The 12381-nt window shown below is 34.3% G+C and overlaps 3 protein-coding genes across 3 annotated transcripts; all 3 read left to right on the top strand.

Moving 5' to 3' along the window:
• Nucleotides 1-2352: 2352 nt before the first annotated feature.
• Nucleotides 2353-2997, top strand: LOC139888893 (uncharacterized). Its single transcript, XM_071871875.1, has one exon. The coding sequence runs from the start codon at nucleotides 2353-2355 to the stop codon at nucleotides 2995-2997; it is 645 nt and encodes a 214-aa protein (XP_071727976.1).
• A 473-nt stretch (nucleotides 2998-3470) lies between these two features.
• LOC139888892 (uncharacterized) lies at nucleotides 3471-4937 on the top strand. The gene is made up of 2 exons (XM_071871873.1): nucleotides 3471-3912; nucleotides 4441-4937. Exons 1-2 carry the CDS (start codon nucleotides 3471-3473, stop codon nucleotides 4935-4937), a joined length of 939 nt encoding a protein of 312 aa, XP_071727974.1.
• A 673-nt stretch (nucleotides 4938-5610) lies between these two features.
• On the top strand, nucleotides 5611-11047 carry LOC139891948 (protease Do-like 8, chloroplastic). Its single transcript, XM_071874973.1, has 13 exons — nucleotides 5611-5940; nucleotides 7028-7149; nucleotides 7232-7314; nucleotides 7441-7539; nucleotides 7649-7715; nucleotides 8018-8093; nucleotides 8209-8275; nucleotides 8389-8606; nucleotides 8739-8806; nucleotides 8882-8961; nucleotides 9730-9816; nucleotides 9915-10022; nucleotides 10729-11047. The coding sequence occupies exons 1-13, from the start codon at nucleotides 5747-5749 to the stop codon at nucleotides 10852-10854; spliced, it is 1395 nt and encodes a 464-aa protein (XP_071731074.1). The 5' UTR covers nucleotides 5611-5746; the 3' UTR covers nucleotides 10855-11047.
• Nucleotides 11048-12381: the final 1334 nt, after the last annotated feature.

The following is a 12381-nucleotide window of genomic DNA, read 5'->3' as shown; positions in this document are numbered from 1 at the left end:
TGAGTGATTTTATGTTAGATATTGAGCTGTAAAGAAAGTGACAGCTTCTTGTTCATTACTTTTTCTCATTGACAAAAGAAGATAAAATAAAACAGGTTATCTAAATTAAAAACGAATTAGTGGACTAGTTGGCTAAATGGGCTCTTATTAGATTGGGCCGCATGTCTTTAACTTATGTGATGGGCTAGGAGTACTTGGGTGCATATGGGCAAGATGGACTTAATATATTGATAAGTGGGCTTTGGTGTTTTAAGATGATTAAATGAAATTTATGATTCTTTGAAAATTTAGTAGTGATGATTATGATGGTAGACGTGAACGAGATGTATGATGAGTAATACTAATACCATTATTATTATTATTATTGTTATTATTATTATTATCATCGTATCATTAATAGTATAAGTATTAATAATATTTACATTATCATTATAATTATTAGGATTAATAGTTATTATTAAGTAATATTAGTATTATCATTAATATCATTATTATTATTATTATTATTATTATTATTATTTATTACTTATTATTATTTTTAAGATTATGTAGGTATAATTATTAATAATATTATCATTAGTATTAAAAGAATCATTTTTATAAAAATTATCATTATTATTATTATAACTATTATTATTATTATTATTATTATTATTATTATTATTATTATTATTATTATTATTATTATTATTATTATAACTATTATTATTATTATTATTATTATTATTATTATTATTATTATTATTATTATTATTATTATTATTATTATTATTATTATTATTATTATTATTATAGAATGAGTAAACTTTTTTATCTATTATTATCAATATTATTTTATGAAATAACTATTAGCTACATGAAATCATATTTACTACATATCACATAACTATATTAATATTTTTACAATAAATATTAATAAATGAAATTAATTAGGTTATTAACGAAAAACATAATTAAAGTAACAATTAATAAACTAATAATATATAAATTGTTCGATTACCATTATATGTGTTAATATAAATATAAATGATATAGGTTCGTGAATCCGATGCCAACCCTGCATTGTTCAATGACGTCATATGTATTTTTACTACAAAATACAGTATCGTGAGTTTCATTTGCTCCCTTTTTAAACGCTTTTGCAATATATATTTTTGGGACTGAGAATACATGCGCTGCTTTTATAAATGTTTTACGGAATAGACACAAGTAATCAAAACTACATTATATGGTTGGATTATTAACCGAATATCGCCCTTCAAGACTGGTAACCTAAGAATTTAGGGAAATGGCCCCTGATTGACGCGAATCCTAAAGATAGATCTATGGACCTTGACAAGTCCCATTCGGGGTACGAATGCTTTAGTACTTCGAGATTATTATTAAACAGACGAGAGGTTCTATTTGGGGATATTCTATGCATTAAAGTTAACGTCGGTTACCAGGTGTTCAATCCATATGAATGATATTTTTGTCTCTATGCATGGGACGTATATTTATTGAACTGAAAATAAAAATCTTGTGGTCTATTAAAATGATGGAAATGATTATTTATGTTAAACTAATGAACTCACCAACCTTTTGGTTGACACTTTAAAGCATGTTATTTCTCAGGTGTTAAAGAAATCTTTCGCTGTGCATTTGCTCATTTTAGAGATATTACTTGGAGTCAATCATGACATATTTCAAAAGACGTTGCATTCGAGTCGTCGAGTTCATCAAGATTATTACTAAGTCAATTATAGTTGGATATATTATGAAATGGTATGCATGCCGTCAACTTTCGATGTAAAGCAAGTTTGTCTTTTAAAAACGAATGCAATGTTTGTAAAATGTATCATATAGAGGTCAAGTACCTCGCGATGTAATCAACTATTGTGAATCGTTTATAATCGATATGGACTTCGTCCAGATGGATTAGGACGGGTCTCTACATTATTGGTGTACGAGGTATATGGAAATCGAACGGAACAAAGCTCAATGTGGTGAATGTATATGGACCAAACGACGACACTAACAAGAAAAGGATGTGAGAATCACTTTCCGATTTAATTGAGAAACAACCTGATGAAGCGTGGGTTTTGTGCGGAGATTTTAACGAAGTTAGAGAAGAATCTGAAAGATTGAACTGCGTTTTTATTGAGGCTCGATGCTCGAATGTTCAACGACTTTATTGTCAAGAACAATTTGATTGATGTTCCAATCGGTGGAAGAAAATTTACACGGGTTTGTGATAATGGGATTAAATTTAGTAAAATCGATAGATTTCTTGTTTCGCATAAGTTTAATTCGGTCTGGGGTAATTTGTCTGTTGTTGCCATGGACTGACTAACCTCGAATCACTGTCCACTTATGCTAAAAGATGAGATCAAAGATTTTTGCCCAAAGCCATTTAAAATCTTTGATTTATGGATGGACGATCCGGAGTGCTTAAAAATAGTTTCTGAAGCATGGGCCGAACAACCCAATATAGGCACGCGTAGAGACTGTTGGCTTCTTAATAAATTAAAGAATGTTAAGGGTGCCTTAAAGGCTTGGAGCAAAAAGAAATTTGGCAAGATAGACGATGAGATAGAAGAGTTAAAAATTGCTGCCCTTAACCTAGAACTAAAAGCTGAAACAAGTCCGCTCTCGGATAGTGAATTACAGTCGTGGAAAGAGAACAGGAAAGCGTGGATGACAAAAGAAAATATGAAGAAAAGAATGCTAAAACAAAAATCTCGAATTCGTTGGGCCATAGACGGTGATGAGAATACTAAATTTATTCATGCTATTATCCGCAATAATTACAATAAATGTAACATTCGGGGACTCACGATTAATGGATGTTGGAATGAAAATCCGCTTGATATCAAAGAAGAAGCCGTAAGACATTTCAGCTCTTTATTCGAAGAAAAGGATGGGTTCAGACCATCCTTGTCTGACCTGAGTTATCCTTCCATATCACATCATGATGCTGAATCACTTGAAGTCAAATTCACTGAACAGAAATCTTAGAAGCGGTTAACGATTGTGGGAGCAATAAAGCACCCGGGCCGGATGGGTTCAATATAAAATTTTACAAAAAAATTTGGGATGTTATTAAAAAAGATCTAGTCGAAGCTTTGAATTGGTTTTGGGAAAAGGGTGAAATATCCAAAGGATGTAATGCATCGTTCGTGACCCTTATCCCCAAAAAAGTAAATCCGGAAGGGCTCGGGGATTTTTGTCCTATTAACTTGATCGAGAGTTACTATAAAATAGTCTCGAAAATACTCTCTAATCGCCTTCGAAATGTAATCCCCGCACTTGTTGGGCCTGAACAAAGTGCCTTCTTAAAAGGGTGCTATATTCTCGATGGAGTCGTAATTGCTAATGAAACAATTGATTTTTTGAAAGTAAATCGTAAGAAGGGCATAATCTTCAAAGTGAATTTCGAAAAATCTTTCGATAGCATTAATTGGTGCTTCATTTTAGAAGTCATGAAAAGTATGGGGTTCGGGGATAAGTGGAGGAAATGGATTTTAAGTTGCCTTACCTCGGCCTCGATTTCTATCCTCATTAATGGATCACCATCTCATGAATTCTCAATTGGCCGAGGTGTTCGTCAAGGAGACCCGTTATCTCCCTTCTTATTTATTTTAGCGGCCGAGGGTCTAAATATCCTTACAAAAGTAGCCACGGATAAAGGGATGTTCAAGGGTGTCGAAGTCGGGTTTGATAAAGTGTTAGTTTTCCACCTTCAATATGCGGATGACACTATCTTTTTTGAGGAATGGAGTAGGCGGAACGTTAGTAGTCTTGGAAACTTATTGAAATGTTTTGAACTCGCCTCGGGCTTAAAAGTTAACTTTCAAAAAAGTAGTGTATTTGGTATAGGAGTGGAAGAAGTGGAAATCAACCTTGTTGCTTGTTACATAGGTTGTCAAGTAGGTAAGTTCCCATGTACTTACCTCAGATTACCGATTGGGTCAAAGATGAACAAAATAAATGATTGGCGTACGGTTATCGACAAGTTTAATAACCGTCTCTCGGGTTGAAAAATGCGGACGTTGTCTTTTGGTGGAAGATTGGTTCTCATCAAATCGGTTCTAAATAGTCTTCAGTTGTACTACTTTTCGCTCTTTCGTGCTCCGCCGAGTGTGATAAAATTACTTGAGAGTGTGAGAAGAGCGTTTTTTAGGGCGGGTCGGGCAACAAATACAAAAATTTCATGGGTAAAATGGGAAAATGTCCTAAACTCCTACGGGAACCGGGGGGGGGGGGGGTTGAATATTGGTTCTTTACGTGCAAAAAACTTAGCCTTATTGGGAAAATGGTGGTGGAGGTTCAAAACCGAACCCACCTCCCTTTGGGCCAAGGTTATTCGTAGTATTTATGGTCGTTGTGGTGGTTTAATGTTGGATGATGAGTTTACTCATTAAACAACATTAGGCACTTGGCGGGATATTGTCTGAACAGTTACATTAATTGAAGATCTTCAAATCCAATTCAAGAGCTCTTTTGTCAAGAACATTGGTGATGGCGGATCAACTTCTTTTTGGAACGAACAATGGTGCAATGAAGGCAAGATGTGTACTCTTTTTTCGAGACTGTTTCGATTAGAAAGCAATAAAGAAGCTACTTTCAAGGATCGTGTGTCGTGTAATGATTCGGGTTTGCGGTTCAATTGGTCATGGATACGGGTTCCCTCAAGTCCTTCTTCGGGTGAGTTGACTCAGATTCAGGATAAGGTTGCTGCTGTTAACATCGACCCCAGCAAGGATGATTCTTGGAGCTGGTCAGACAGCGCGAAAGGAGTGTTCGAGGTCAAGATTCTAGCTTCCATGATCAACGATAAACTGCTCGGTAACATTGCTTCATTCCAAGTCCTTACCCGTAATAATCTAGTCCCTAAAAAAGTTGAAATATTCATTTGGAGGGCGTTAAAAAAAGGTTGCCGGTTAGGGTTGAAATAGATAAAAGGGGTATCTATCTTCATAGTATTCGATGCCTCCTTTGCGATGACGATCTCCAAACGGTGGACCATATGCTCATCTTTTGTAAGCATGCCCTTGATATTTGGGAAAGATTATTCAAATGGTGGGGGCTTGGTAATTTTTCGAGTTATAGTGTGCAAGAAATCATCATGGAAGATCCGAACATTTCGTCTAATGATCGTGGTGGTAAGGTATGGCAAGCCACAAAATGGGTTTGTACATATCGCTTATGGAAAAATTGTAACAACATGGTGTTTCAAAGGAAGAGTTGGAGTGGACCGGTCGCGCTTAATGAAATCAAAATTATGTCATTCCAGTGGATCACGAATAAATCAAAATACATGAAACTCGATTGGGTTACATGGTTATCCAACCCTAGTCATTACCTAAATTGAATTTGATCATGTATATAGTTTAGTGGTAGTTATTTGTTGCTTTTTCTTTGCAACTTCTCGTGTAATCTTTAGCTCAAGGTTTGCCTTTGAACTCTTCGTTGTATCTTTTCGTGTTTAATAAAAGTTTACATCCTTTTTTAAAAGTAAAAAAAAAAAAAATACTATACTACAAGTAATAGTAAATTGTGTTGTTTAAATTGGGAAGGAGCAAGTACCTTGTTTATAGATAGATATTTTAGGAGTAACAGCGATAAGGAGTATTATCGTTTGTGCGACAACAGAGCAAAAATTCACACTTTCCTTTCTATCTATCTATCTATCTATCTATCTATCTATCTATCTATAAACTAAAGAAAGAAATCAAAAATTTGAGGGTTTCACTTCATTGATAAAATGTTAGTGGTAATGGCATGGAATGGTTACATGCTATCACCTCAACCGGAACTCACATCTATAACTCCGCCACGCCGTTTCGTTGGTCGCCGGAAACTCTGTTTCGACGGAATTTCATCCGTTTGCTCCTCCAACTCCGGCACACATCATCACCAAGACTCTGCCTCACCTCCTCTTCGCATTATCACTAAAACGTACAGTAATATATTCAATTCAATTCAATGTATACTTATATGAATCTCTTAATTGCTTGCATAATTAATAATTTGCTGTTAACAAATTCTGTGATGTGACTTGTTTGTAATTGATTGTGTTAATGAATTGTAACATATGTAAGATTTGAAAAAGTTACAGGTGCTTAGGTTATAATTAATTGCTGTGACTTCAATTTAATCATATTTGACATATATGTATGATTTATCTATGTTTCTATATGTAATATTTAGGAATATGATTTTCAATTTACAATAATAGTTTTGTTAAGGCTTAAGTACACGGATATGTAATCATTTATGTTATGACTTTCACAATAAGCAACAAATTACTCTGAGTAACATTGTATGTAATATATTCTCAGTTTGTTGCGATTGTATGTATTTTGGTTATCTGAAAATTTGTAATCATGCCACATGAAGTGAAAGTACCAAAAGTTACATACAACATCAATGAATAACAAGTTCAATAAACACAATGGAAGCCTAAATAGTTTTATATACACTATGAATGTGGGAGCATAAATAATGGGTGATGATATGTACGCAACCTATTTTTGTTATGTACACAACCATCATGCTTTACAGTGTTGTACAGTACAACACTGTAAAGCATTCTGGTTGTGTACATAACAAATTGAGGTTGTGTACATATCACTCCCCATAAATAATTAGTACATTTTTGTGTACTTAAGTCTAGTTTTATATGTGCATTGACATATCTCCTTAAGAGTTGAGCCTTCTTGATAACCATGTGATATTGCATACCGTGTGTTATGCATTGCTCGATTTGATAACCATGTAATATTGCATACCGTGTGTTATGCATTGCTCGATTTGATTTCAGATAACAAGTCGAGCCAAGTATAATTAAGTTTGATTATGCATTGCCATACCGTGTTATATTGTCATGCCGTGTATTATGTGCATTGTCATGCCGTGTTATATTTGCACTCAATTCATATTAAGTTTGGTTGCTCATAGCACTTTTTAATATGATCACGAGTTACATTTTGTGTATACTTTGGAGCTTCCTCATGTATATATATTTTGTGTTGAATGTTTATAGAGTTGGTGAAAAAACAATGAAAGATTTGGGAGATGTTACAAGGGGATTTCCTTTGACGCGCAGAACGTTGTTAACGACTTTATTAGTGCCTTTATATTGTCCTCCTTCAAGGTACTCATCAGGTTCGAACAAGCCATCCTATTTTCAGTTAATTTATGGTTTTATATGTGATATCGTTTCTTATATAAAACACTGGTTGTTCAGTTAATGCTATGGGAGACCCATCTGTGACAATTGAACAAGTAACACCCATTATTATTCCTTCTGGGCCACTTTTTCCACCAGAGGTTTGCATGAACCGTTTGTTATTTATAATTAATTCTTTTATTGTTAAAGTAGTTGTCTTGTATATATTACCTTTGTTATATAATGGATGTTTATGGCAGGTAAATTGATATGTGTATGCTTGGCAGGAAAGAATTGTCAAGCTATTTGAGAACAACACTTACTCTGTTGTCAATATATTCGATGTAACTCTACGGCCTCAGCTTAACGTTACAGGGGTAGTTGAGGTAATTGTGAATGAACATTTCACGTATACTTGTTCTTTTACACAGTTGCTTAGTATCTTCCTGATTGTTGGTCTGTAATAGTGTTATCCGATATGTAAATCGTTGGCAGATTCCTGAAGGAAATGGTTCTGGAGTCGTTTGGGACAATGAAGGCCACATTGTCACAAATTACCATGGTACGGACATGTGATGTTTTGTGTTCTAGTAACCACTAAATAAGATACATTGGCTTTTACTGGATCAGTGGCTAAATGGGTGGGTTGGGTACTGGGTGAATCGGTATGGGTTGGGTCGGGTTGAAGTGCCTACATCTTTCCTCATTGCTTTTATTATGGTGTGTGGACATGTTTCTTTTAAAAATTATATTTTAAAGGTGTATTATACTATATTTGCCGACATATCATACAAACCATTCATTGATTGTTATTCTGTTATATAATTTCTTGTAAACTTGTTCCTCATTTTTGCTTGTTTACAGTAATTGGCAATTCTCTATCCAGTAATCCGAAACCTGGAGATGTTGTAGCCCGTGTTAATATTCTTGCCTCGGAAGGGTAAGCCTACATTTCTAGCTTTTTTTTTTTTTTTTTTTGAATTGCCATTTCTAGCGTATTTGTATTCAATAATTTTCATGAATCACCTCATCCGTTGTTTATAACACATCTAAAGGGTACAAAAGAATTTTGAAGCCAAGCTAATTGGTGCAGATCGATCTAAAGACCTTGCTGTCTTACAGGTTTAAAATTTCCATATTTATTTGTAACTCTGTGTTTTCTGGTTTCCATCAAATTTTAAAATAATATTTAGTTCATATATGATTCATTATTGTATGATATGTCAATGATTTAGGTGGAAGCACCTGTGGAACTGTTGAGGCCTATGAAGGTGGGCCAGTCTTCTATCTTAAAAGTTGGGCAGCAATGTTTAGCCATCGGAAACCCATTTGGGTTTGATCACACACTGACAGTCGGGGTTATTAGTGGTCTCAATAGAGACATATTTAGTCAAACTGGTGTCACGATTGGTGGCGGAATTCAAACAGATGCTGCCATCAACCCTGGAAACAGGTCACTTTTTCTCCATTGCTAATCATTATATAGTTAAAGAAATGGATACACACGTTTGATGAAGAATATTATGTCCACTTATTCATTTGTAAATTGTAAAATCAAGCATCTTTACATTTATGATGTTGGCAGTGGAGGACCATTGTTGGATTCTAAAGGAAACTTAATTGGAATAAACACTGCAATATTCACTCAAACAGGTACTTGTGCACTAGTGGTTTGTTGATCTAATAATATGCAAAACGTTAATTGCATAAATCTTTTTGACTTGACAGGGACTTCAGCTGGTGTCGGGTTCGCTATCCCTTCGTCGACAGTTGTAAAAATTGTACCTCAGTTGATTCAGTTTGGGAGAGTAAGTTATTTTTCTTTCTCATTCAAATTTATCCTACCTCAGGCATTGTTGTAAAAGTTGGCCGAGTCGACCGACGTGTTGGTTTGGCGACTAGCCCATCTCGACTCGCCCAAAAACGCCTTAAATGTTGGTCAACGCTAAAAGGTCAGGTCAAAGTCGGTCAAAGTTGGGCTTGTCGGCCGAGTCTGTCAAAGTCAGAGTTAGATAAAAAATATTCATATGTTTTAAAGTTAGATTGTGGTGCCATAGATCTATGTTTGAAATATTATGTTTAGAGTATGATATATTTGTGTGTAATATACTCTGTATTTATGTTAAACTATTTTATTATTAAGAGTCAAACGTTGGTCAACGCCTGACTCCTCCCAACTCGTGACTTTTACAACCTCTGTCTTGGGTACAAAAATGGGTGGGTTGTGAGTTGAGTAATTTTGTGAATATCAGTACTTTATGAGAGGTTGAGTTGACCCGTTTTCACTTTTCTTATTCGATTATATAATGGCGCCATCTTTGTTTTCGTGATAATTCAGTTTTGTGAGCATTTGATTTTACTTGTAGCAAACATATAGCGCATCAACCTATGACTCATTTCGCATTTGGCTACAGTACTTTTACTCATTTGACTTGTGCTCTAGTTATATCAATAAATAAACATGATTAGCTATTAAAAATTTAGGATTTGTTGCTGCATTTATTTCATTGTCATAGTTCATCATGAAAATCTTATTTGGGTTACGTTCTGTTAATATCATTTATCATGTATGTCAGGTTGTTCGTGCTGGATTAAATATTGAAATTGCTCCCGATCTTGTTGCAAATCAACTTAATGTTAGAAATGGAGCACTTGTTCTGTTGGTATATTTCGTTGGTTATAGTTCACCGCCTTATTTCATGTTTCGCGGTTTTTTTTTTTCTTTTTCTTTTTCTCATAAGTTTTATTTATCGTTTTTTAGGTTCCTGCAAATAGTGTGGCAGCAAGAGTTGGTTTACTTCCAACTACCAGGGGATTTGCTGGTAATATTGTTCTCGGTGACATCATTGTAGCAATCGACAACAAGCCCGTGAGTTATCTTTACTAAAAGGGTTTAAGCTATAAATAGGCTATATACTTTCACTTTTGTTCCAATGTAGGCTATATACTCAGAAAAATACCAGTGTAGGTTGTATACTTTCAAAAACTATTCTAATGTAGGCTATTGGTGACCGGTTACCCGCATGTACAGTCCCTAAAGCTAACGAACGTTAAAAAAATTTGAGATTTAGGCGCTTTTAGGATACGATTTCTAAATGAAAGTTGTTCTAATTCCATCACCTAACACTTGTGAACTAAAATCAAGACCTGAAAATTCGAGAAACGATCCAATTGAATTGTTGACCAAAATCTCATAAACTTTGACTTTTGGATATGCTGTTCAGAGATGAATTTTTAAACGATCTGATGCAACACGGACACGGAGCTTGAAGGAGTAATCAGAAACCTGAAACTCTAATCAATTCGATCTATGAATGATTCTTGTTAACGTCCGTTAGCTTTAGGTACTGCACACACGGGTAATCGGTCACCAATAGCCTACATTATAAACACTTTTTGAAAGTATGTGACCTACACTGGTATTTTTCTGGGTATATAGCCTACATTGGAACAAAAGTAAAAGTATATAGCTTATTTATAACTTAAACCCTTACTAAAAATTATAACTAACTTGTTTGAACGTAAAAATGCTAAATGACTGGCAAAGTGATATTTGTAATAATTGATGTATTTAGGTTAGGAATAAAGCAGAGTTTCTAAAGGCATTAGATGATTATAGTGTGGGAGATGAGGTCCTTTTAAAGATCCAAAGAGGTGATAAGACAATGGAGATGGCTATTGCTTTAGAGGAGACTTCATGAGATAATATATCCCTTTCAATTATTTTGTTTTGTAAATGTAAATTGTACTAGCTTTTACATTATAGATATGTCGATATGTCGATTCTATCCTTTCATTGAATAATATATGTATATTGAGTTGAAAATAGGAGTCAACCAAAATATTAACATGATCATTTAAACAATTTTATTACATCCTTGTCTCCAGGATCCCGTCAATCAATAAACAATGTTACCATTAACTATTTGATTATGAAATGAAATATGAAACCTCATATTTGATAGAACTCCTATTATGTTTCATCCTTTATATATTATTATGTGATTAGTACAATATTATTAATATAAGAGTCATCATCGAAAGAGAATCACTTTTTTTGAGAATGGAGAAAGTAAATTTTTTATTTTTTAGTTTTTTTTGAATTTTTTTTTTTTAAAAAATTAAGATCACATGAAAATATGAACATTTGAAAATGACAGTTTGTGATGAATGTTATTATTTTGACGGAAAAACGCTCAAAGAAATAAATGATAACATTTATCATGAGTAATGTTTTAATTAGATTAATGTGATTTCATGTGATGAATGTTTAATTAGTCCCTAAACCCAAAACCCTAAACTCTAAACCGTTCGTATTAAAACCTTATTCACAACAACAACAACAACAACAACAACAATACCCAATTCCACGAATGCAGGGTACGGGGGAGGTAGAGTGTAGACAATCATTCCTCGAACCCTAGATTAGAAGGAAGTCACTACTCCACCCGCGGGCCGCGAGTATAGAACCCGCGATCGTCCCTCCCTCTACTCGAGAGCCAAGAGAAAAAAAAAACTCATTCTAAACCCTAATTTTTACACCCTAATTACTAAACTATAAACAATGTTTTTCATTAATCAAACTTCATTTTTTTTGTTATCATACATCTGGTGTATGAACACCTGTTAACATACATCAGATGTATGTTAACAAACCAGTTTAAAAAAAAGAATTTTTTTTTCTGAATCATGTAAGATCCTGAATGTTGTGCATCAGAAAATGTTTTTGAAAGTGTCAGTAAATGTGTGCATCAGAAACTGCCATTAAAAGTCAACCTAACACTTATGCATTTTCAGAATTTACATCAGAATCAAAAATCAGTCAACCTCAGTCCCTGAACTTCAGAATCAGAAAAGCTGGCTGCCTTCGTTTTCAGTTGTAGTTTGCGGCGCGCGTTTGAATGCACAGCGCGCAAAGGAGCTGACAGAATGCCTTCGTTTTTAGGGGTTTTAAAGGGGCAAAGTGGTCTTTTCACTTTAGGGCCGGGTTTTGGCCACAAAACTGGTTCCAAGCTTATCTTATCGTCATTTTCATCCTTAGTCTCACCAACCAAAACTTTAGAGATAGAGATGAGAGTTTTAGAGTAAGAAAGCTTGAATGGGTGATGAAGATGGTGATTTTTGCCCAAATTGGAAGCGGGTCTTGGTTCTCCTTGATGTTTCTAGCTACTAGCTCGGTTTTGGAGTTGAGGTAAACCCTAGATTCGATTTAATTACTTTGATTTTGA

The sequence above is a fragment of the Rutidosis leptorrhynchoides genome, chromosome 2, assembly GCF_046630445.1.
Source record: "Rutidosis leptorrhynchoides isolate AG116_Rl617_1_P2 chromosome 2, CSIRO_AGI_Rlap_v1, whole genome shotgun sequence".
NCBI lineage: Eukaryota > Viridiplantae > Streptophyta > Magnoliopsida > Asterales > Asteraceae > Rutidosis > Rutidosis leptorrhynchoides.
This window is presented reverse-complemented; position numbering and strand designations above follow the sequence as displayed.